We start from the raw sequence: 23,591 nt of genomic DNA, 5'->3' as shown, positions 1-23,591 counted from the left end.
ACCATTTATTATTAGAGTTTATGGATCAGCTAATTAGCCACCAAATTTCCCTTTAATTTTGATTTGAAAACATTTTAAATTATTTAATTTTATTTACGATATTATATTTGAGAATCATTCATTTAATCTTTATGATTTTAAGTGCATAGTATCTAAATATTGTGGACATTCATAATGTGTGAATTATAAAAAAATATCAAATATCTATTATCGACCAGCTTAACTTGGCAATATCAGAGGTTTTCATATGCCGGATCCATTTAATCAAGATCAGAGTTTAACCAATAGATGCACACTCCCACTCATAGCAATCCCCTCTTGTTACTTTTTTAAAAGACTAGTCCTCAAACTGGCCATCTGATACTAGAAACAATAATCTTTTATAAATGTATTATATTGAATGTATGTATGACCAAGACATTTCACCAATAAATCAGGGAAGAATTACTAAGTTCTTTGTACTTTGATTAATATCAAAAGTAAGTAGCATGATTATCAAAGCATTAATAACAATAAGTTGTCTTAAAGAACCACAATTTTCTTTAAAACTAACTATTTTATGTTTATATGATATTAACACATCAGGATCAATAACAGAAAAAAGAGATTTCTAATCTGCTTCATTGAATACACCCCTATAAGGTGATTAAAATAAAAATATTCATTTAAAAATCTGTGATTGGTTCAGATCAAATAATAATTTAAAGTTTGGTCAACTACAGGAATAATCAGTTGATTAGTATATTATGTTCTCATTCATAACTAATTAAAAACTAAAAATGAAAAGGTAATTATTCACCATCTTTTCAAGTTGGATGATGAAAGAACAGTAGATTTGGGAATATTTATCACAAAATAAACTAAATTCATAAATATTTTAAATAATATAATGCAATGTTTAAATATACAAGTGAATGAAAAAAATTAATATTAAACATAGATAGACTGTATATGAAGAAGGAAATAGTCTGGGTTACAATCAGAAATATAATTAAAAAATAGAGTTGACTACTTATTATGAGCTGATGCTTCTTCCCACATAACAGGTCTTCTTTAGGGTTGCTTAAACGGTTTGAGATTCAAAATGATTATTTAAAAAAATTTTTTTTAGTAGACCATTTAAATTCACTTTTTTAAATTGTAAAAATTTTAAAAGTGCATATTGCATTTACCTGTTGAAATTTTTCAAATAACACTCAAACATCAAGAAAAGGAAACAATTAAACAGTACATGTTGCCAGACTGTTCCATCAGCGATGGTACCGATTGGGAACCACTGAAGTAAACAAGACCAGCACAAAATAGGCTTCAGTTATACCAGCATCCCTTGAAAAGTGACCAACAATGTTAATGTCATTATTTGTTGTTCTACCCTGTTACAGCAGATAGACGTGATTCTACAGCCTTAGTCCTCTTTTCAGCAAAACAAGATCACCTCGTCATTTCAGTTTGTTTAAGGATATGCTTGTCATAATATTCTTGCATCTCTCTAATATTTTTGATTAAGTTTTGTATTCATATTGAGCAACAAGAGTACATCAGCTCATATGGTGATATGTTCTACTCAGTCTCTCTTTAGTAATATATATAGTCTCTCTATGACAAATAAATGCCAGAACCTCAATCAGAATGGCCAGAGCAAAACATGCCAACAAAAAAAACAAGTGGAAATGCTCATCTTGCTATTCAAGAACCTACAAGTACAGGAGTTTATGTCACTTTAAAGTATATATGGTTTAGATAAAGTTATCTTGTCATACTAGTCAATATCTCCATAATTCTTGATCTCAAAATAAGATAAGGTTTATTGACAGTATTTTCATGAATTGTAAATGGACACCAATGTTTTTTCTGGTCTCTGTCATAAGTTTCCGGGTTGAAAAAATGATCTTGTGATTTGATCCTTTATGTAAGCCAGTAGGCAATATTCAGAGCAGACACTTCAACTAGTAAGTAGTGATAATTTCATAGTAGTAGTAAGAATGGAGCTGATTACACCTCAAAACATATCACTGATTAGCTTTAATAGTGGCACATCTGGCAAAAAAGTTTTAATTTATTTTGTTTTTGATGTATTCTATAGATTTTACTGCAAACTGGGGTTACTATGTAACAACCTTACTAGCTTTAGGACAGTCTGAAGGACCCACAATAAAAGAAAAGAATCCCTAGTAAACGGTATTATCTTTGGAATACGTCCACATTAAAATAAAATCAGAACTATTTTTTGTAAGATATGCCACTATGAAAGCAAAGTAGGGTTATAAGAGAAATCTTTAAAGTCTTTTAAGGCTGTTTAGGTTTTCTTGACACAGTATGTCACCAGACCATGGCAACTTTTAGAATCATGGGTTCTTTGTTAGCTGCAGTATATAACCATAAGGCCACACACATGTGTAAAACTCGATTATTTAATGCAATTGGACCACATCACATATAGAAAATTTATTAAAATTATATTTTGAATTGAGAATCCCGAAATACAAATTGGATATCTGATTAATAAACACATCGTGAAGTTGTGTGTATAGTATTGCCTCTATCCCCTCTAAGAGCTGTTTTCTTTGAAATTTATCATCCTATTTTCATTTTATTTCAGAACACCAAGAGTCATAAAAATGACTTAGAGGCTGGAGGACTGCCAGTTAGACACCCCTGTATTAGACAATTTGCAGAGATATTTGTATTTCAGCACTACAAGGTCCTATTCATATTAAAAATTATTAAGGTGGTAAATGAGTATTTCTTCAATACAAATGGGGAGGTAATGAATGAATTATTATTTGTAATAGCATGAATGAATATGCACAATTCAATCCTGTATTCCAGAACAATCTAAGAAGTATTAAAGAAGCACTTATTATACAACTATCATAAATCATTAACTAAAATTGCTAATAATTATTGATTGCATTACAACATAATTATAATTTATAAATTATAAATTAAAATAATTTATCACATAATTTTCAGTATTCAACTTGTGTCAAAGTGTTTAATTTTCTATATTTTTTCAAGGAATATATAGCCCTTATTACTTTCCACTTCTTTATTGGCTAATTGGAGGCATTTCGGAACAACTGTCCATCCTATAATTATATTAGAAAAAAATAGATCTTTTCAACCTTTTATGAAAACTTACATTTACATAATTAATGATTGTACTATGCTGAATAACAATCATTTTAATAAATGAAAACACCTGTTTATGAGGTATATTTAAATACTGAGTATGTGCATTAAAAATGTGAATTTTTTGGTCGAAATTGTCATAAAATAAACAAATGCATTAAATCCCATAAACATAGATAATTTGGCATGATACCATTTAAAATGTGATAAATATTTTGGTAAAATGATTTGTACAATATACAAAGGAAAATTGAGGAGTAGAGAAACTGATCGGACTACTCCACCATGTGAAAACTGTGTATAAAAATTATGTAAAAAGGAAAATGTATTTCCCCTTCATCAGTTTTCGTGTAATTTAATAAAAAAATCAACTACGTAATGTTATAGTAACATACCATGTAGATGTTATAATCAGTTTGAAATAATAACTTTTGACTTAAATTATTAAAACTTTTTTTTTCAAGAAAAAGGATGAAAAACATGAAATCAGTGCACAATAACATCTTGCTCAGTCTAACAGTCACTTTTTAAAAACCAGATCTTTCATCATCTCTCAAAGTCAGACTGTATCGTATCTGGGTGCCAGTGAAACAATCACTTTTTAAAACCAGACCTTCAGTCAACTCTGCTCAGATTCTGTTTCTGAAATGCAGCAGGAACAGCTTCATGAACTACCAGTGACAAATACAGTTTTCGCTCGAATCATTCCAGACTTTCAGAGTTTTTACCAGAGTCCTAAGGTTTTAGAGCAGCCCACCAAAGAGAGAGGAGGAGGAACACCCCAGGTAAAAATGCTTAAATAGTAAATGAAACTAACTTTAATAAAGAGGTATCTCCGTCATAGCTGAGACAGTAAAAAATAAGTTATTAGAACAACTATCAAATATGTATGTAATTAAACATGCTTTATTAAAATAACAATGATGGAAATCAGTAACAAGTAATACCTTCATTCATAAAAAAAAAAAAAAAAAAAAGGAAAACAATTTTAGTTTATTGTTAAATGTCTTGTAACTCATTTTTTTTTTTTTAATTAGTGTTAATTATACTTTGTTAATAACCGGCCTCTTTTTGGTTGTTCATTATAGTCTAAAGTTTATTTTCCCATACATAGATAGATAAAATTACTTGTCATCATATTATAAAATTAATTTAAATTTGACGACTATAGACATTGAATAGATTCAGCCCTTCTCATTCAATGAATATCACTTTAAAAATTTTCTTTTGATTGGCAAATTTTTTATATGTCCTGCAGCTCACCTCTTTTTGATTGAAAACCCAAATAAGAATGTAACCATCATGATAAATACCAGCGTAAATATAATTACCTTTAATCATTTCCCAAACCCAAAGCATAATAATAACTTGAAAATGTTATGAATAAGTTTTTAAAAAAATTTGGTGGATTTGATTAATTTCAAAAGGTAGAAAATGGCTTAAATAAAAGAACAGCAATATATGTACTTATTCAATAAACATTAACATTTCAGTTACGGTAAAAAGGAAATAAAAAAACCACAAATATGCTTCAAAATGATTCCTTTATTAAATATAGAGAAATTTAAAAATATTGAGCCTCAAATAAAATGAACATTAGATAAGATTAAATTGATAAGCAATACTATTGCATATTTAGTAAAACTTTGAGAAACAAATAAAAGAACAATATATTTTTTATTAATACCTGATGTTTTAAACAAAGATAAGCATCTGCAATATAGTTCAAGTCATTTTAAATTAGAGAGCAACAAATAATGACAATTGAAATATCGAACAGCTTAAACTTTGAACACAGCCACGGCAACAGGTTCTTTAACATAACAAGATAACATGTAACATAGTGGAATGTAATGTATTAGTCCGCTCCTACCACTGCTGCTTTACTATATGACGTGTTAATAATGAAACTGTACACAACAAATTAAGGGTCTATACATCATTGAGAATCAGATAGTGGCACGATTTTACCATCCTGTTCGAGATAATTTAATAGACCATGCAGCCTTTTTTTAATTTTCTTCTGGTCATCCAATGCACAACCTAATAAGGCAATTTCAAAAGCTTTATCTGTCGGTACTTCTGGATGAGGTAAGCATGCCGCAAGATATGCCTGACATCTAGATCTTGTTGAAGATGGATCCTGTTTAAAAGAAACTACAAGTTGATCAATGAGTCTATTTACCTGAAAGAGAGACTCTTCTTGGGCTTGATCTCTATTTGTTCTAACTAATATCTCAATAGTCATACAACGCATAGTTACCCTATCTATATACCTTTGTATATCATCACGATCTGTATCTAATAATCCAGACAAAAGTTCTGAATTTCTAATCGCGTCTAACGTTGTGAATAAAGAGTCTTTCTTTTCTTCCAAGAGTAATGTATCTTTTCGTAGTCTTTCGACGTGAGCCTCAACTTGATCCAGAATGCCTAGCAAATGATCTTTCGGGTGTTTCTCCGCATTTTCGTTTTCTTCAATTTTCGGAATAGAGCTATCAATGTCAACATCCATTTCGAATGTAAAATTCGTGACTCACTGCTTGTGGGAACCTGACGCCTCCAGAAAACAATCAGACAACTACTGAAGGTACCGGAGTAAGGTTATGAAATGTATTTCACTGAATTTTTAAAATACATCAAAAAAGTTTCTTTCAATAAAACTCAGTACAAAAAAAGTTTTTGTACTCAATAAATAACTCAAATTATTAAAAAAGTTTTAAACATCATATCATTATCAGAATTAACATGATAAAATTGAAGGCCGTGAATAATGGCCGGCAGAAACATATACATTGAAGAGAAAGTGGTTTATGTAATATTTAACTAAGAAGTAAACTGCATTATTGGGTGCTCGTCTTAATCATTAGATATGAAAGTGTTCAGCATTAGATTAAAACAAAAAACAGCGGACAAAGATACTGTTACGTCACTGAAATTAACCAAACTTTGGTTAATCCTCATTTCTAATAATATCGTAGTACATCCATTTCGCATCGACCAAACTATATTAAGATTTTAAAATAACTATTATACAATAAAAAATATTATTAAAACTATCTGACCTTCTGAGAGTAAAATGAATGGTTGTGGAGATAAAGAAGAATCTCCTTATCATTTTGTTCTGGAACAGCTCCCTCTCCACTCGCCATCCTTACTGGACTGAATGACGAAGAAAGCTTGTCTGTCGTAGAAAGTAAACTTCTGTACCTTAAAAAGAATAAATATTTTACTTTTTGGAGAGATGAGAACTTAGTAAAGACATTCTTAGTGAACAATGTGTCTCTATATTACAATATATTCCCTTTAACAATTTCCTACGAAAGCTCTTGGAATAATGACAACTAGCTCTTAATATCCTTTTTACAATAGGATTATATTTAAATGTTTTGATCGACTCATAGATTTTCACATAAAAACAAAACATAAGTAAGGTCTTAAGATAAGACTACACCCACGGATTAACTGATTTTCATTTTAATCCATGCGATTAAGAATATAGTGATTTAAGTTACCACGTTTTATTTTATTAATGTAAATAACAATTGAAGAGTTTTTCGACTGACTGATGTAAACTTTTACTGTACCACAATAAAAGAGACATCTTTAAGAATAAAAATTATATTAACCAATTTCAATGATACTTGTTATGCATTACAAGAAGTAACCGTTAAAGGAAAATATATATGTTTAGCGCTAAGTAAGTAAATTGAAATTAAAAAACATAAGCAAAAATGTTTTATTATGTTTACTTTTATGGCAACACCTTCAAGATTCCGGTTTTTTTACAAAACTACTTTTGCCCACAAATATTAAATATTTATTCACTAATAAAAAACAATAGCAATTGTTATTTAAATCTTACTAAACAGTTTGAGTGCTTCTTATCAACAAAAAATAAACTATGAAGATTAAATACTGGGAATTTCCAAATTGTTAGTTGATTTTTATTATCGAAATGCCCAATACAAGTAGTATTTACGTCGTTTAGTGATGTCTCTAACACTGAAAAAATCTTTACATCATACAAAAAATAAAATAAATGAAACACTCATATACTTATCGAAAGAATTCTCCAAGACAGAAAACACTATATAGGTATCTTGAAATATATAAAATTATATAGGTATCTTACAAAACGAATATGGAAAGGAAATATCTCTAGAAAAGTGTGTTGTTTTTTTAAATATAAATATTACAAAAATTGTATTGTTGATTTTTTCGGTATTGTAATTAGCTAAAAAAAATAGGCTAGTTAAACAAAATTAAAACTTTTGATATATCATCATATCTCTCCCACTATAAGAAAACGTACCCAACAAGAATTTGTTAAAAAATAAATACAAATGTCTAACCTTTCAAACAAATTTACTGAGCTTGTTAGTTTGGAAATTAAAACATAAAAATCCTTAACCATAACAACTGTGTATTTTCGGTTCCAATTTTCATTGACTGGCTGAAGGCGGACTCCGTAATTAGCAGTGTTGTCAGATGACTGTGCTTATTTATGCAAGGTGACTTGGATATATCCTCTAGTTCGTCTGATTCCACAGATAAAAAATATACTTGAAACTAATCATCTTGTGATTCATAGTTTGTAGTCATTGAATGTCGAGGTCGAGATGGTTACATCTGCATTGTAGAAAAAAATTATATTTCCATTGTATACATTAAAATGAGTAGTACAGTCCGAGAGCGAGTAATCCTTGTGTTTTAGTGTGGCTAATGAAGCAATATATTAACATGACAGTGATATGAATCATAAAAACATTTGGTATGAAGGTACCTTATAGTATAATAAAAAATATTACCCTTGGTATCCTAAAAATTTTTAAAAGTTAGCAGCAAATTGAATATTTGTATTTAATGGAATTTGTAATGGATTTCAGACGTCTGCAATGCAGATCTCATTAGTGTTTCTCACAGACTTAATTTTAATTATATCAGTATTACTTGCATTGGTCTCTTAATTTATATTTATTTTTTATTTGTGTCTATTTTTTTTTTAACTTTTTCTCTAGACAATCCCATTTATTATTAAATATTTTCCATATTCTGCACCCTTTATATTCTTTCCATGAGTATTATACATTCATTCCCTGTTCCCTTTCGCTTACGTTTATTTCTATTATTTATAATACTATTTAGTCAATTAGTATATTCTCGCCTTTAACCATTTCTAAATCAGTAAGTGTGGTGCATTTAACTAGTTCCGATTTAAGCCTTAGAAGAAGAGCTATTTATGTTTAATACTTCTTGAGATAGGGAAGTTTATAACCGACTTTTTTTTCAAAATACCGAAAAATTTTAGGCAAATGTCATGGAAACTATTAACACTAATAACGTTTTCATTATTTACTATTACTTTGTGGTGCTTTTGACTAGATTCAGAGTTTAACTATAATATAGCTCTTTACGTGAAATACTTCTAGAGATAGTCGTTCGTAAGCAATTATATTTTCTAAAACGATGGAAAATCAACTCTTTGTAAATTTATTTTGGCCAATATCATGGAAACTATTAATCCTACGAAGATTTTCATCATCAACTACTTTGTGCTGCATTATAAATATATTAATGGTGATTAGAAAAGAAACTAATGGTAATATTATTAAAATGTAGTCTCTTTGAAACACTACATAAACAGGAATGAAATCTAAGATAATGATTATTCCAATGTATATTGGTGCAAATTAGCCCAATACTGTCAACATCACATCACAATTCCCAATAAAAAAACAAAAATTTCAATTTCAATAGTATGGTTTATTTTGCAAAATTAAAAAAAAAAATATCTGAGGGCTCATAGGCTAATATTTATCATTATACAATAATGCGCTTTCATATCAAATTTGGTGTATTTAGCAGGCATGTCACGGTAATTTCGTTAATCCTGATTTCGTAGCTCCCCCCTGCTCCCATCTGCCTACGCCCATGGACCTATATCTACTGCTGATAAGAATTGGTAAATCCCGGACAAACTGTCATTTTCATTATCATTTAGTCGGGAAACCTGGATCACTATTCAGGAACGCATCCTGGGCAAATAACACTTTACTCGTTCAGGACGCGTTCCTGAATCCCTGACAGTCCAGGATTCATACGATACAGGAACTTTTATTTTTATATACATATCTTTACTTTATATTTTTAGAGTGTATATTTTACTCAAAGAGTTACTAAAATTTAAAACCAACACCACCTCTGCAGTTTAAAAAAATAGAATGTTTTAGATAAAATGTGCTTGAATGAATATACAAGAAAATTATTTTTGTTAAGATCAACACTCGCAAAAGATAGTTGAAAAGTTCAAAAGGTTTTGTTCGAGCCCAAGTCTCTTGGCTGGATACTACAAACTTTTACATCAGCAGTTATACGAATAAAATGTATAATAAAAAAAATTAAATTTGTACAGCTACAATTCATAAAGGGTCATGGGTGCAGTACTTTGTAAGGAAGCTCGCCTGGGTATTCGCATTATGAGGCTGGGCGGACCCCTGAGGGCTCCCGCACCCACAGGTCTGACTCATGGCTACAGTGAAACAGAAAAACACATAGCAGTGGGAACTCTTTATAAAATGGCGTCTTATTTTTTTAATACATATTTTTACATTAAATAATTCTACACTGTTACTTGCTTGATGTATTTTCAAAATTATTCATCAGTTTAATTTCGGCAAAGTAAGCAGCTAATTTCAAACGTGAGTTCTTATTGATTTTTTTTTTTGTAATCAATCATTTTCAACAGAGAATAGGTTTTGTTCACCTATCCTAGGGTTCAGTTGGGTCAGCTCAATATGTCAAGCTAGATCAATCATGTCACTACTACAGTAGGTACAATAAATATAATTCCAAACTAGTCTAACGAAGCCGGATAGATCAAATTCTTCATAGATAGCAACTATTCTGCTTGCCATAGTATTGCTTTTCAACTTTACAGCCTCTAGAAATTTAAGAGAGTTTTGAAACTTTTAACAGTGTGTTTTAGTTTCCTGACATTTGTTATCACATCTGGAAAAAACTAGATAATAGTCCTTCGCCCTATATAAATGACATATTCGAAACCTCATATGGCTTGTGATTTTAATGATTTCCTAGGGAATTAAAAAAACACCTTAATTGCTATGTCGTGCGAAAATTGCTCTATTATTTTTTTTTTTTTGCCTCACTGCCAAGTAGGACAGTTGCCTATATGAGATAGACCCCCAACGGCCAAAATAACTACTAGCAGATACTTTTAGTTGGTATTTATCGACTTTCGATTTATTATTTTCTATGAAGAGCTTTTATGATCTACCATGAAAAAAATTTAACTCCATTTCAGAATTTTACGTCTGTTACAATTGGACATAAGTTTCAAGACAAAGATAATTTAAAAAATGGGAAAAAATCTGTTCGTTCGCGATCTTCGGCTTTTCTTCGAAACTACCAGTCCAACTTAAAAATATATTAAATTATACCATTATCATTAAGTCATTAAGAAAAAAGTGTTGTATTTTGAGTCAAACTATGGATTCTTGTTAATAAAAGTAGTATTAATAGTCCAGAAGCTCTGAAAAAAGGTGGCTAATTTTATACTGAAGTTTGGAATGTAAAGTGACCTTGTTAATATGCCAGAAATAAAATTTAAAAAATCATAATGGCCCTGAAATAAAAGAAAAGGGATTTTATTTTATTCGAGAAAAGCTCTAGATTGTCATCCTTTTTCATTCTATGCTCATTATCTTGGGAACTACCAACCCCATGATAAACATAACACCTACATACCTTTTTCAAAATGAGGTAAATTTGCTAAAGTGTGGCCTTATACAGCTCTGTACATTAAATAGTATCCGGAAAAAAAAGAGTTTTAAAAAACCAGCATTTTTTTTTTTAAAACGAGAAAACATCATCTTCTTACTGCAGTTTTACAGATATCATAAAAATGCTGTTTCTTCAACGTGAATTCAACAAACTTCATTTTGAGCATTGACAGAAGTCTGTATGTCTAATAGTTCCCGAAATATCATAATTTTCTCAAGATAACTCATTTCATCAAATGTAGCATAATGTCAAAATATGTTCACATCAAATTAATTCCTCCTTTTGACTTATTTTAGTATTTTATTTCTTTAATTATGTTATTTTGTTTACATATTTAATTAATTACATGTACATATCCTTTCTCAGTTTTCTCTTGATATTAATTTAAATATATTTACTACCTCGATTTGGATATAATTTTCAATTTAATATACTTAGAGCATACATTTTCTTCCCACACCTATATTATTTTGTATCTTCTTGTTGGAAGATAAACTTGGAACTAATAAGGAACAAGGAAACACTCAGACCTTAGTCTAAGTAGCGTTAGTATAAGCTTGAACAAGTTATAAAATATAATAACACTAACCCATCATATAAAAATTTTAAGTATAAATAAAATATTTATTTTATTACATAATTAACAATTCTAGACACCTTACTTAGCCTTAATTCTAGATCTTGTTTATCAATAGTTTGTTAGATAAAAAAAAACTAATAAACAAAAACATATTGTATTACATTTTCAATAACTTAGTTCATAATTTAATTTATGAATAAAAAAATTATAAAATATTCATGGACAAATTACAAAATGATTCAAATATAATAATCACTTCAAATCTCACAATTGTAATCAAATTAAAGGAAATTATAAATCATATTTAAAAGAAAATAAATTAAATAAAAACAAATATCCATCTACTATCAAGCAACTTAAACAATTAAAATTGGATAGTAATGTAACAGGGAGGCAGGCATTCTCTTTATTGGATTTTTTATAAATATGTACAGCACAGAAGTAAGCCTGAAACAATGTAAATGACGATTGCATCTAAAAGAAGCAGTATTTCAGTCAAGTTAAACAAAATTATAGAAAAATGTACCAAGGCACAAGGCATAAAGTATGATTTAAGATTAGAAACAATAGGTGATCCACCAGTTATAAAACAATGGAAAAGCTTCAGAACAAGATTTATGATCAAGCTCTATGAAGTTTTTGATCATTTACTTGAAGTTAACTCAATCCATCCAGAAGTTAGTTAATTGGTACTTCCTAAGGAACATTTCTGTTGTATATTTTAAGAAATCAAATATCCCATAAAAATTTTTTTGTGTTAGCATTATTACACTTTAATTATAATAATATATTAACTAGATTTGTTACACCGCCTCCAGATGACAAAGCCTCCGCCTATTCCAACCAATGTTAAAGCCAATCCAATCCCAGCTATAACCTTTAAATTAAAAATATAAAATGTTAGATTCAATCGAATGGGAACATATTAATACATGTAAACTATAAATATTTATTGATACAGGAAATAAATGATATGTATTATAAATATCACGGGCAAAAGAATATTGATAATTTAAAAAAAAAAATGTTCTAACTAAACTGATTTATTTTAAAACAATAAAAATAAACAAAAACAAATGCTAAAATATGAAAAAAAAATTGTCACCAAACTTATCTATGAGGCAATTTGAGTATTAATATCTGAAGTTTTCAAATTGTAAATAACTATACACCAAACAAATGTAGTGAAAAGGACAAAATTTCAATATTCAATCAATTTTACAGACAAAAGATAAGAAAAAATGTGCAAAAAACAATTTCCACAACAGTTTACCTTTTGGAGAAGCATTATCCATCTTCAGAACATTTTGCCACAATGGATCAATTATTGCACCAATACGTATATTTATAAAATTTTAGCTAAATATTTATTGTTTGAATAACTATGTAGTAACACCATCACAACTGTTGTTAAAATATATATAATAAATAAATTGAGTAAATACAATAGTAACTTAAAGAACAAAATATGATTTAGGGATATGAAATAGGATTTACAAAAGAGATTGTAAAAAATAGCTAAAAGATAAAATAAATTAAAAACTAGAAATTCCTAACATGCCTAATTGTAAAATTGTTAAAAAAATAAATTCAATAGGACTTACATTTCATAGAATCAAACTGCAACATAAATTCAACTTTGATAAACCCAAAATACTGGAAAGTGCACAGAAAAATAATAAAATATTGTTTACCATTCATATCAATAAATATAACAGAATAACAGTTAGCTATAAAACTGCCAGAAAATATTTGTGAGCTCATCATATATTATATAATAGTGCATTATTATAGACAGTTTAGGAACTGAAGAGCAAAGATGACTCAACCGATTGGACAGGAAAGTATAAATTCAACCAAAATTCTCAATTACCAAGAACCGCATCACAAGGAATTAGGTGTTGGAAGTGCACCTAATGATCCAATTTATGTTGAGGGAGGAACAGAAGATTGGTGGAGGATGGTGGACATTATCTTTCAAGGAATATTTGGACACTCCTTGTCAAAACCAGACTCTTAAAACATCAGAAGATGAGAGTTAAATCAGACCCATGGTGGAAACTACCTCTAACAGTCTTAAAAGGAGACCCTTAAAATGCACAATGATCATACCAAAACTGTAGAAGCGACAAGAGGTTTACTGTGTATTCATATTGTATATGAGTTTATCATAAATGAATCTTCGAGGAATCCTTGGTGTATACAATATAGGGTGGCTCTGGTAAATTGAGGCAGTACTCAAGTGGTGAACCACACTGATGCTTCTGTCTGTCAGGCACAAATTTGGGTCCTCCAGGAACTATAGAATAGAACAGACTGGTTGAGCTCTGGGACCAGATACTAAAGACACAGCAATCTTGAGGAATATATCCCCTAAATTGAAAAGAAATTGCTTGTAATTTTAAGTGACCGCTTGAATAGAGGATACTTCCTAAGAGAACGGAAGATTGCCAACTCCTCTACATAGGAGAGAGAGATGTACCATTCCTTAAGTGAAATAGACCTATAAATCTCCTTTCTGTGATGAAGAAAGTCCTAGAGCGACTCATACTAGCCAGCGTTCAATCAGTTTTATTAGAGCATTTGGTTCTACAAAAGGTAAGAAAACCTTCTGGAGAACATAGCAGGGATGTTGAGAGACAAGCAGCATGTCATGGTGCTACAATATATTTTCTGCAGGATTTTATGTTTACCCTATCCTAATGCTGACTGTTTAAATAACATTTTGTTTTAATATTCAGAATAAATCCAAATCATCAAGCCTAAAAATGTATTTGTACTCTCTTCCATTTCATTAAGAAAATTTAAATAATAAACTAGCGATAAATAAAACATCATGGATTGGATTTACAATTAAATTTTTTGTTATAAAATAATACTATAAAGCTTTATTGTATTATCTTTTAATTAAGGCTTTATTATAAAGCCTTATTGTAACCAAGAATTCTGAGGTTCAAAGATATTTTTTAAAAGTTGGCTCATTGAAAGTTATAGCAAAATCATTTTGAGAAAAAGAAACTTATGAAAATCTGTTTTATGTCACAATAAATTTTTAAATTAAAAATGATATCCTTCCAATACACAAAATGAGGTGTGATACCATAGAAACATGTTAAGTTGCTTCATAAATGGCCAATAATGGCAAACCAACTATTCTTAAAAATATGAAAAGAAGATGGTTGGAGTGCGGTAAGAAAATAACACCAATAAGTTGTAAAAACCTATTTAATTAATTATTAAATAAGTTTTTACAACTTATTGATGTTATTTATTAAATGGTATATTAGTGTTAATTATTATGTAAGTTTTTACAACTTATTGGTGTTATTTTCTGACCGCAACCCAACCATTTTCTCTTCATATTTATCCATGGTCAACTATCTTCTCATCATTATGTATTCTTAAAAATGTACATTACTGTCTTAAACGAAGTACAATGAAACTAATTGATCTTTAACTAACTGGATGTTTTAATGTTAGTCGAGATGTTGAAATGGAACTTGAGCTAAAATGGAGCTACAGTATTCTCCTTTGTTTTTAATCAACATTGCTTGTCCTGGCGAAATAGTGAATGACATTATTATCTATAATCACTCTTTCTTTTTTAATGTATCTAAGAAATGAGAATAGTATAATTTTGAATAGAACATCAAACCTCTTGTTTTAGATACAAAAATTGTACAAATAAACTTATTAAAAAAGCTTTAAAACAAAGACCAACAAAACTTAAATATATACCAAAATAATGGTACACAAATAAGATTACAGATAAAAATAGATGAAGGAAAAAACTGTATTCCTATGAGGTCAAATATGCAGAAAACGATTTTGAATCCATCAAAAATTGGTCTGAAAAATGCCTACAAGAGGAAATTAAAAGCTATGTCCAACCGTAATAGGGGAAATATAGGAAATGTCCACAAATTAATGAACCCTCAACAGTTAAGACTTAGAAATTAGCAACAGTAATTTGATACCTCGATTCAACAAGGCTGTAACTGCAGTAACCAGTTTTGAGAAAGAGAGCTTTTAAGGTACCATTATCTATTAAACGTTTTCCTCCTTAGTGCCTAAATTCTTCAACTGATAGCAATGAAATTTATTTAGCAGCTAAACAGTTTTATTGTGACTGATTTCTAAAGGAAAACACAATTTTACTCATTTAAAGCTCATCAAACTATGTAACTAATTCATAGATAACTAACTCAGTTATGAACAAAAACTAATTTTAGGAGTTATCAAACCTTAAATTTTGTATTTTCCAGCATTCAAGGTTTTAGATAACAGTTTTTCACTCATGATCTTCATAACTGATCAATATTGAATGCTAAAGTTGTATAAGCCAAACCTGGAGTTTTGAGATAAGTAAAACTTTAAAAGAAGTCCCATTACATTTTTTCAATTAAGACTGATCAGTCATAAGCATGTCAAACTACTTAAAAGCACTTGACGATAATGCACTTGGTAGTTAATTAAATAATTTTTTTTTTTTATGAAAACTAATTGATGAGAACAGAATGACTTTTGCTCTCAAAGACTCATATACACCTTGTCATTTATGTTATCAGTCAAACTCTAAAAAGATGATGAGAAAGTGATTTCTTGTCACTTATTGTAGTTTTAACTGACTAGATGCATGCTAAAATGTATGTGCCATTGAATGAAACTTTTTAAAATACATAGCTATATATTTCTAAACTAATTGATTTTTAAATTTATATTTAAAAAAAATAATTATTAGTAACGAAGATTAAAACTGATCTTTATTTTTTAAAAATTCATACTAACAGAATATATTTTTTAAAAGTAATATTAAGAGGTTTCTCATTTTTTTTTTTCGAATAATAGTATATATCATACATTCTAATTGTTTTTCAGATTAATGATTTAAGGTTTTACTGAGAAATGGAAACAACGCATAAAGAAAAATAAATAAAAGGTTTGCTAAAAAATTATCAATTATCTGTTTAAAATTATTCATCTTTTTTTATAGTGTCAATAAATCATTTATACCACACTAAAATATTTTCTCAATGATATATTCCTTATTGATTTTAGATTTAATATGAAGATAGAGGGGATGAGATTCGATTAGTGGAATGACCGAACATATTTGTATGAAACACAAATATGATTTACTTATTAATGTTCTTCATCCTACTGACCTCAATCTCTTTGTAATTTCTTTACATAAAATATTCTCTCATTTACCTTGGTTATTGTAGAACTTTTGTGTATTTCTACTGTTATATTTTGATCAATTGAATCGTTTATCTTAGAAAGGTTCAAAATTATCAACATTTACTTTTTTTGCAGAACCTATTCTCGGAAGGTAGATCAACATAACTTGTAGAAGCTCATGTGACCTTAAATCCATATTTAACATGAATTTGAATGAAAAAATATCTATATGGCTGAAGTCGGTCTTATAATTTATAAAAAAAAAGATATAAAATTTAAATAAACAATGCACCAATGAAAAGAATTATCCAAAGAAAAAAAAGGAGTATTTTTTATGGATTTCATATACATCCTTCCTCTTTTGTCAACTGTAGATAACATGTTCTTATATCATATTTCTTGAATTAAAGTTTTATTTTACCAGTAAATTTTTTCAATGTCCATGACTTGGCAACTGGAAGATCTATTTTCATGATTATAAAGGAACATTGAACAACAGAGCTAAATAAAGTTTGCTCAATGTTTTAAAATTATTTCTATTTTATTAAAAAAAAAAAAAAAAAATCCAGATATTTATTTAGACCTGAATCTGAACCTCATATTAATTAAATTAAATTTTTAAAAAATCAAATAAAATTCTTGTTTGGCTTTTTCAATGCAATAATTAATGATTATATGATTTATATTTGTTTTCTTTCCCCAAATATTTTGTGCTGCCGAATTAATGTGAGTAATGGCACAGGCTCAAAGTCCTAAATCCTTCTCAGGAAGCAGAGCGAATGAATACATTTTAAAGATTTTATCATAGAATACATAGTAATATTTGGAATTTTCAAGCATTCACATTGCAGTGTTAAGGCAGTTTTTCTAAACTACTGAAAATCTATTTCTGGTGCTTATACCCTTTCTAAAATAAACGATTCAATTATATTTATTTCAAATTTTGAAAAGGATGATAGGATAGTCTGAAAACGTTAGAGAACTAAATCATGAACAGACTGAAGAAACACAATAATAATAATTTTAATAAAACATTTTTTAATATAACTAAAATAATCATTTGTAACAAAATAAGCTAGTCTTCCAATACAAATATCTAAACTAGTAACGGGACCATCACTTGATTATCAAAATTCTAAATTAATAAAACTGCTATATTCATTAGAACTTTATTCTGGCTTCCGCCTCCACCAATATATGCCACCACCCACGGCAGCACAAAGTGTTCCAAGACCAGCAAGAACCTTAAAATTAAAATTGAAAAAATAATGATAGTGTAAAGGAACAGAAACAATTGTAAAACAGTGCTGAATACAAAACAGCTTACATTAAACAAATTTATTTTTTTAAATATTCACATGAATTTTTAAATATTATCAAATACTTTAAGGTTCACATAATTTCATAAAAAATGGTAAACTTGAAGTAGATTTTCATTTATAATTTTTATTTATCAAATGGTTTTGGTTTAAAGTTATTTTCTCTTTATTTAAAATATATAACTACACTGGGATAAGTTTTAAAATTAGGGCCTAAGCAGTCATATGGCCTGGCACAGGGATAAAAGATACTGAAACAATTAATAGACCTCCTCTTGGTAAGAACAAGGATGAGTGACAATCTTTTGATAATGTCCAACATCATCTGACAATGAGTAAAAATGAATTACCTGCCTATAAGAATAGGAATGATTCATTTAAAACAGGTACTCAATAGAAAAAAAAAAGTATTCATTAAGTTTTGGCTCACAGAGTGTTTGCCTCAAAGGATTCATAAATTCCAGAGATCTCATAAGCTACCCCCTCAAACAGCAAAAATTCACTATCAACCTCATAGAATATCTCAATCACAGCTCTTGAGTCTTGGAAAGGATGAATTTTACACTAGTAGTAAGAGCATACCAAAATCAGCTGCAACAAGATAGCAGGTTAACGAGCTATGGATAGTGATAATGGTTATCTATAGGCTATTCATATAGCTGCACAATGATAAACTTTGTTTACAGCATTTACTTATTAGATTATTGTGCGATATAAGTTAAAGTGATTTCATGTTCATTGAGTAATTAGAATATAATAAATGTTTAAGAATAGTTTAACATTCATTTTCATTGAAACTTTTAATTCAAACAACAAATGAGTTGAAATGAAAGTTATAAACTTTTTTCATGAAAAAGTTTTAAAATAAAATAAAAAACTTTTATCCTATGGTCCAAAATTGGTATAAAAATAATAAATATATTTAAATTAAAGGCCACTGTTTGATTCAGTTTCTGATTCTAACATACCATATAAAATAAAATAAATAAAAATTAACATGATACATAATATGATAAGACAAAAAATTATAACAATAAATTTCTTAAATTTGCACAACACTATTTATATAAAACTGTTAAGTCCAACTAATGATTAAAGTATCAGCGAATCACCTTTTCTTTTATTAATGACATACATCCGCAGTCTCATGATCCTATAGTCCCAGCTTCAGATTGCAAAATTAAAAGAATTTTATAAAAGAAATAATTAACTACATAAACGATACAAGCTATAATAAAAGCATTAAAAATCACAACAATACAAACAAAGTTATTGAGTGCCTTTATTTGTTCCTCAGATTGGATTCAATCGCAGTGAAGAACCTTTCTCACCTATTCAAAAAACAAACAAAATAAAACAAAACAAAAAAAGAATCAATAGAATTTTATTTAAATCAATGGGATAAAATATTCTTTTTAGTTTTCTAAAAATTTCAGTTTTTTATGTCAGTTTTAACTACTAAGTAGAAAAAACTACCAAAGAGTACAGTTTTATAATATTTGAGTAGATCAAATGAAGTATCAATTTCAATGATTAAATTAACAAAATCAAAATGAATGCATAAAAGTTATTAAGTAATCAAAGCATATTTTAATGACTTTTATACATTGTCCCAACATGCAACATTTTCATCTCCTTCCTCAAATCAGTTAAGGGCATGATAAAAAAAAATTCCTGGAAGGCATTTTTGATAGCATGTTCATATACTGTAGCACTTTCAACATGTTGAATATGTCACAAAATTTGCTTTTTCCAGAAAGAACCTTTCCCAATAGTAAGTTTATAACTAGAATTATTTAGAACTAACTTCCCAAATGAATTGTTTAAGAATGAATTTTCAACAAACATGTGATTATATATTTAAATTTATGACAATTATTAAATTTTTAATTGTTACCAAAATTAGTGACGTGATCTAAAGTATAATGCAGGTTAAATAAAAAAACCTTCACAGTAATTCAAACCTTTACGTTCAAAAATGTATAATAGACTAACAACCACACCTTTCAGTCTGGTGCAAATTTTTATGTTCTAAACAATTCTTAATTTATTCACAATGTCTTTCTGTTATTTATTTCTTCTCCAACTCTAAGATTTAACTAGATAGGAAAAATATTTTTGCATGTTGGGAGAAGTATAGAGAAATTAAAGGAGCAACAGTCTATTTAAAATATAATCATTTGATATTATATAACTAGAGTCAACTCTAAAAAAAAAAACACACATTTACCAATAAAGATTGATCTAAACAACAAAGGAGTATAACAATCCACACATAAATAAGGATTTTGCAAAAAGAATTCTAAATTTTTATAGAAATTACTTGAACTTAAGTAAATTTGCACTAATTAGATTATTTCACTGCCATACTAGAAAAATGAGGTTTGCTAAATAATCACTGATATTTAATAGATATTATAATTATACTGCATTAAAATATTCAAAATGAAATAAACTAAAATACAACAAACAATTTATGAAAGTAAAAAACAATTAATGAAAGAAGACAAGGAAGATTTCAATTAAATTTTAGTTATCTTTCGCTTATAGAGCTCTGAATAGCAAACTTTTTGAACTTATATTTACTGAAGAAATTCATTGCAAAATCCTTATCAGTGAGGTCAAACAAGAGATACATTATACCTTGAACCCTACCAGAGCCTTGATGTGGAACATCACCCCAGGTACGGTTTTCTTATAAGACTCCCGCAACTGCGCACGTTTGAAGTAGTCAGTGACTTGAGGCCTAACACCAGCTTCCCAATATCTTGAAAGAAAAGATTAATTTTATCAACATTATTGATAAAAATATTTTTAAAAACATAGCATCCATTTCAAACTGGGAACTTCAGCAGTTCAATTTTTCACTATATATATATATACACACACACACCAAGTCTGTAAATATAAACTCGAAATTAGTACAAAGATGGCAATGGCAGTAGCCAATGTCAATGTAGTCATAATTAAACAGTTTCAAGTTTTGTCTAGATATCTGATAAAGGTTTCAACTCGCTACAATACAAGTTTCATACAACAGCATTATTCTTATTAGTGTTTAACATGTCAAATTTTCAGACATTGACTTTATATTACCTTTTGAAGAAAACTGCTACAGAATTACATTGAACGCTTGTCAAACCTTGTGGTGAACAAGCTATAGGTAAATCATAATGCTTTAAGGGGTTTATAAGATTTAAAATTATTTTTAAATTGGGTGTTTTTGATTTGTGAAACAAAAACCATGCAAGACCACATAAAAATATGAAGAGAGCAAATCACAAATCGTTATTAGATAAGGATGAGGTACAAACACAACTTGCAAGTTAATTTAATGTGACATGTTGTGTTGTCTTGATATGTTTTCAAACCATAGGAGATATCCAGAAGATTGTAAAATGGATTCCACATGAACTGAATGAAAAAGAGTAGGACACCACTGATTATGGTCAGCTTCAGAAGAACTATCAACACAGACTGCGAGGACAAATAGCTATGGATAGAAGACAATGCTTTGTGTTAGGAAGGATCAGAAGGGTGTAAACTATGTTAAGCTGCTAAAACCTGATGAAACTGTTATTAATGAACGCTACCAACAACAAATGATTTTAAACAAGTTTGGGTGAAAAGTGACCAGAATATCAAGAAAGGCAACACAAAGTGATTTTGTTTCATGAACAAATTGAAATTAAATTAATATTCTATTGTTTTTACCTATGAGCAAGGCCAACTAAATTGAGCCTATCTAAAAGCATTGTCAATCCAACATCGGCAACAGTAAATTCCCTCGAAACCAACCAGCTTTCACGATCTGAAAATCGGAAATTTTTCATTAAGAGTACATTTTTACTTCATAATTATTATTATTTATATAAACATATTAATCCTAAAATACAATATTAACTTATAAAAATACTGATACAATTAAATTGTAACCAAGTTTAGAAATTGGAACAGTCCTCCAATAACCTAATACATCTACTAAAATGTTTTCTCTTCTGCCACTTTTCATGGTTTCATTTATTAAATAAGAAAATAATGTAGAATTTTAATGATATCAAAAATTTCTTTAAAAATAAAATAATGAATAAAGTATGTATACTTCTGTATTTGTCTATATGTACATACATTATTGTTCATAATATAGATCAAATATCTTCAAATGCTTTATAATTATAATAAACCAGGTATTGATGACCATAAGGTTTTACACCTGCAAACAAGAACAAACAAAGAAATGAATAAACAAATACCAGTATGAGAAGTGAGTTCAGTCTCTACAGCAGACAAGGTTTCATCAACTTGATCCAGAAGTTTTAGAAATGATTCTTTATTAGCAACTAAATCTCTAGTTTTCTCCGTAGCTTCAGCCTTTTGTAATAATATATCCTTATATTTAGGATTTTCCTCGGCAATTTTTCTTAATTTCTCACCATTTTTGTCGAAATCGGCTGAAAAAAGTTTTTCTTGGTAAAACAAGTATATTTTTATTAATATTGATTAACATTCATGATGCATATAAACAATATGTACACAAATTATATCGTTAATTTTTTAATTACAGATGAAGATTAACGAAACTATTAATCTTAAGCAGAATACCCTGACACTGGACCGGCCTGCTCCCCATTAGTACATTTAAAAGGTAATATGAGGAGAAGAGTGTCGGTGGTGTGATCAGTAGTTAATACACAAATAAACGTAACATATTTATTGTTTAATTAAATACATAAAGGGAATGAACGAAAGAAGGTTCTCTTTTTTTAAAAAATTCTACATGCAGCACGTTATGGTGACATAGATTTTGTGCTTGTAGTGACATAGCATGTTAGAATTTTCAATATCCCCAAAACCTTGAAAAATTATTTATATCAACTTTTGTATAATAAATACTAAATTTTGTTAATAAACACATATGTATGGATTGGATGTGATGTTCCAACAAACTGTTAACTATTATCAGTATATTGGATATAGTAAAAACTGTTTATGATGTACTAAATATGATTGTCCCCTGAAGTTGGTTATATCTGATTTATATTCTTTATGCTTATTTTGTTTTCTATCAAATATGAAGTGCATACTGATAAAAATTAAACATCTTAAACAATAAAATTTAAAAGTGAAAATTGACTAATTAGAATAATTTGTTGGATTGACCTGGGCAGAATAGCCTGCATGAAATGTTTTAAAATGATTTAGTTCTAAAATTGTATTAAGATTGTCCCTGAGGATTCCTGGGAGGGCTGAAACGTTGGACTTATAAATTGAATAAATATGTTTTGAGACTAAAATGGATAAAATTTTATTTAATTAAACAATATTAACCACTCTCAAGAAAGTGTTAAGATTATAAATAAAGAAACATATTTATTTGTGCTGATGTTTTGACCTGAATTTCATGCCTTCATCAGGGCTGACAATAACAAAACAAGATAACAACCTTAATTCAAAGACAAAAAAAAAATTTATTTTCTTATTTTTTTTCTTAATATTTTGTCTGTTAATTAAGGTTTTTGTCTCGTATTGTTTATTCAACCCTTAAAATTCAGGTTGGAACGTCAACACAAATAAAT

The 23,591-nt window shown here is 28.6% G+C and overlaps 3 protein-coding genes and 1 long non-coding RNA gene across 29 annotated transcripts in view; 1 reads left to right on the top strand and 3 right to left on the bottom strand.

Moving 5' to 3' along the window:
* The window catches only part of LOC106677641 (ganglioside-induced differentiation-associated protein 1), a 138,061-nt gene extending 130,465 nt beyond the window's left edge, over nt 1–7,596 (bottom strand). Inside the window, exons 1-2 of one of the 2 annotated variants that reach the window (XM_014415678.3) lie at nt 7,488–7,596; nt 6,198–6,342 (exon numbers count right to left, since the gene is read on the bottom strand). In XM_014415678.3, coding sequence (XP_014271164.1) covers nt 6,198–6,342; nt 7,488–7,549 — 207 coding nt within the window. In that variant the 5' untranslated portion in view covers nt 7,550–7,596. Of the gene's footprint in view, nt 1–6,197; nt 6,343–6,426; nt 6,530–7,487 lie in introns of those variants that run through there. The other variant, XM_014415679.3, reaches the window with a different exon arrangement.
* On the top strand, nt 344–17,400 carry LOC106677646 (uncharacterized). 2 transcript variants are annotated; one of them, XR_010843961.1, is made up of 6 exons: nt 344–479; nt 2,600–2,764; nt 3,597–3,917; nt 16,394–16,454; nt 16,574–16,692; nt 16,832–17,400. It is a non-coding gene; the product is annotated as an uncharacterized lncRNA (long non-coding RNA). The 2 variants fall into 2 exon arrangements; XR_010843960.1 differs by having other exon boundaries at nt 3,019–3,917.
* Nucleotides 4,658–5,839, bottom strand: LOC106677645 (BAG family molecular chaperone regulator 2). The gene has a single exon (XM_014415693.3). It carries the CDS (start codon nt 5,645–5,647, stop codon nt 5,072–5,074), a length of 576 nt encoding a protein of 191 aa, XP_014271179.1. The 5' UTR covers nt 5,648–5,839; the 3' UTR covers nt 4,658–5,071.
* Nucleotides 11,654–23,591, bottom strand: part of LOC106677642 (ganglioside-induced differentiation-associated protein 1) — a 14,988-nt gene continuing 3,050 nt past the window's right edge. The window contains exons 4-9 of one of the 24 annotated variants that reach the window (XR_001342631.2): nt 22,269–22,466; nt 21,730–21,826; nt 20,659–20,782; nt 19,281–19,346; nt 19,128–19,180; nt 17,696–17,940 (exon numbers count right to left, since the gene is read on the bottom strand). Coding sequence is in view for 20 of the 24 variants with exons in the window: in XM_014415680.2 (XP_014271166.1) it covers nt 12,306–12,392; nt 20,659–20,782; nt 21,730–21,826; nt 22,269–22,466 (506 nt within the window). In the remaining 4 variants the exon portion in view is untranslated. Of the gene's footprint in view, nt 12,393–17,695; nt 19,347–20,658; nt 20,783–21,729; nt 21,827–22,268; nt 22,467–23,591 lie in introns of those variants that run through there. The other 23 variants (XR_010843958.1, XR_010843959.1, XM_014415687.3 and 20 more) reach the window with 23 other exon arrangements.

The sequence above is a fragment of the Halyomorpha halys genome, unplaced genomic scaffold, assembly GCF_000696795.3.
Source record: "Halyomorpha halys isolate HHAL.00 unplaced genomic scaffold, Hhal_1.1 Scaffold106.1, whole genome shotgun sequence".
Lineage (NCBI taxonomy): Eukaryota > Metazoa > Arthropoda > Insecta > Hemiptera > Pentatomidae > Halyomorpha > Halyomorpha halys.
This window is presented reverse-complemented; position numbering and strand designations above follow the sequence as displayed.

Excerpts from the sequence above, each read along its gene's own strand:
- LOC106677645 (XM_014415693.3), bottom strand. The coding sequence starts at position 5,647 with ATGGATGTTGACATTGATAGCTCTATTCCGAAAATTGAAGAAAACGAA.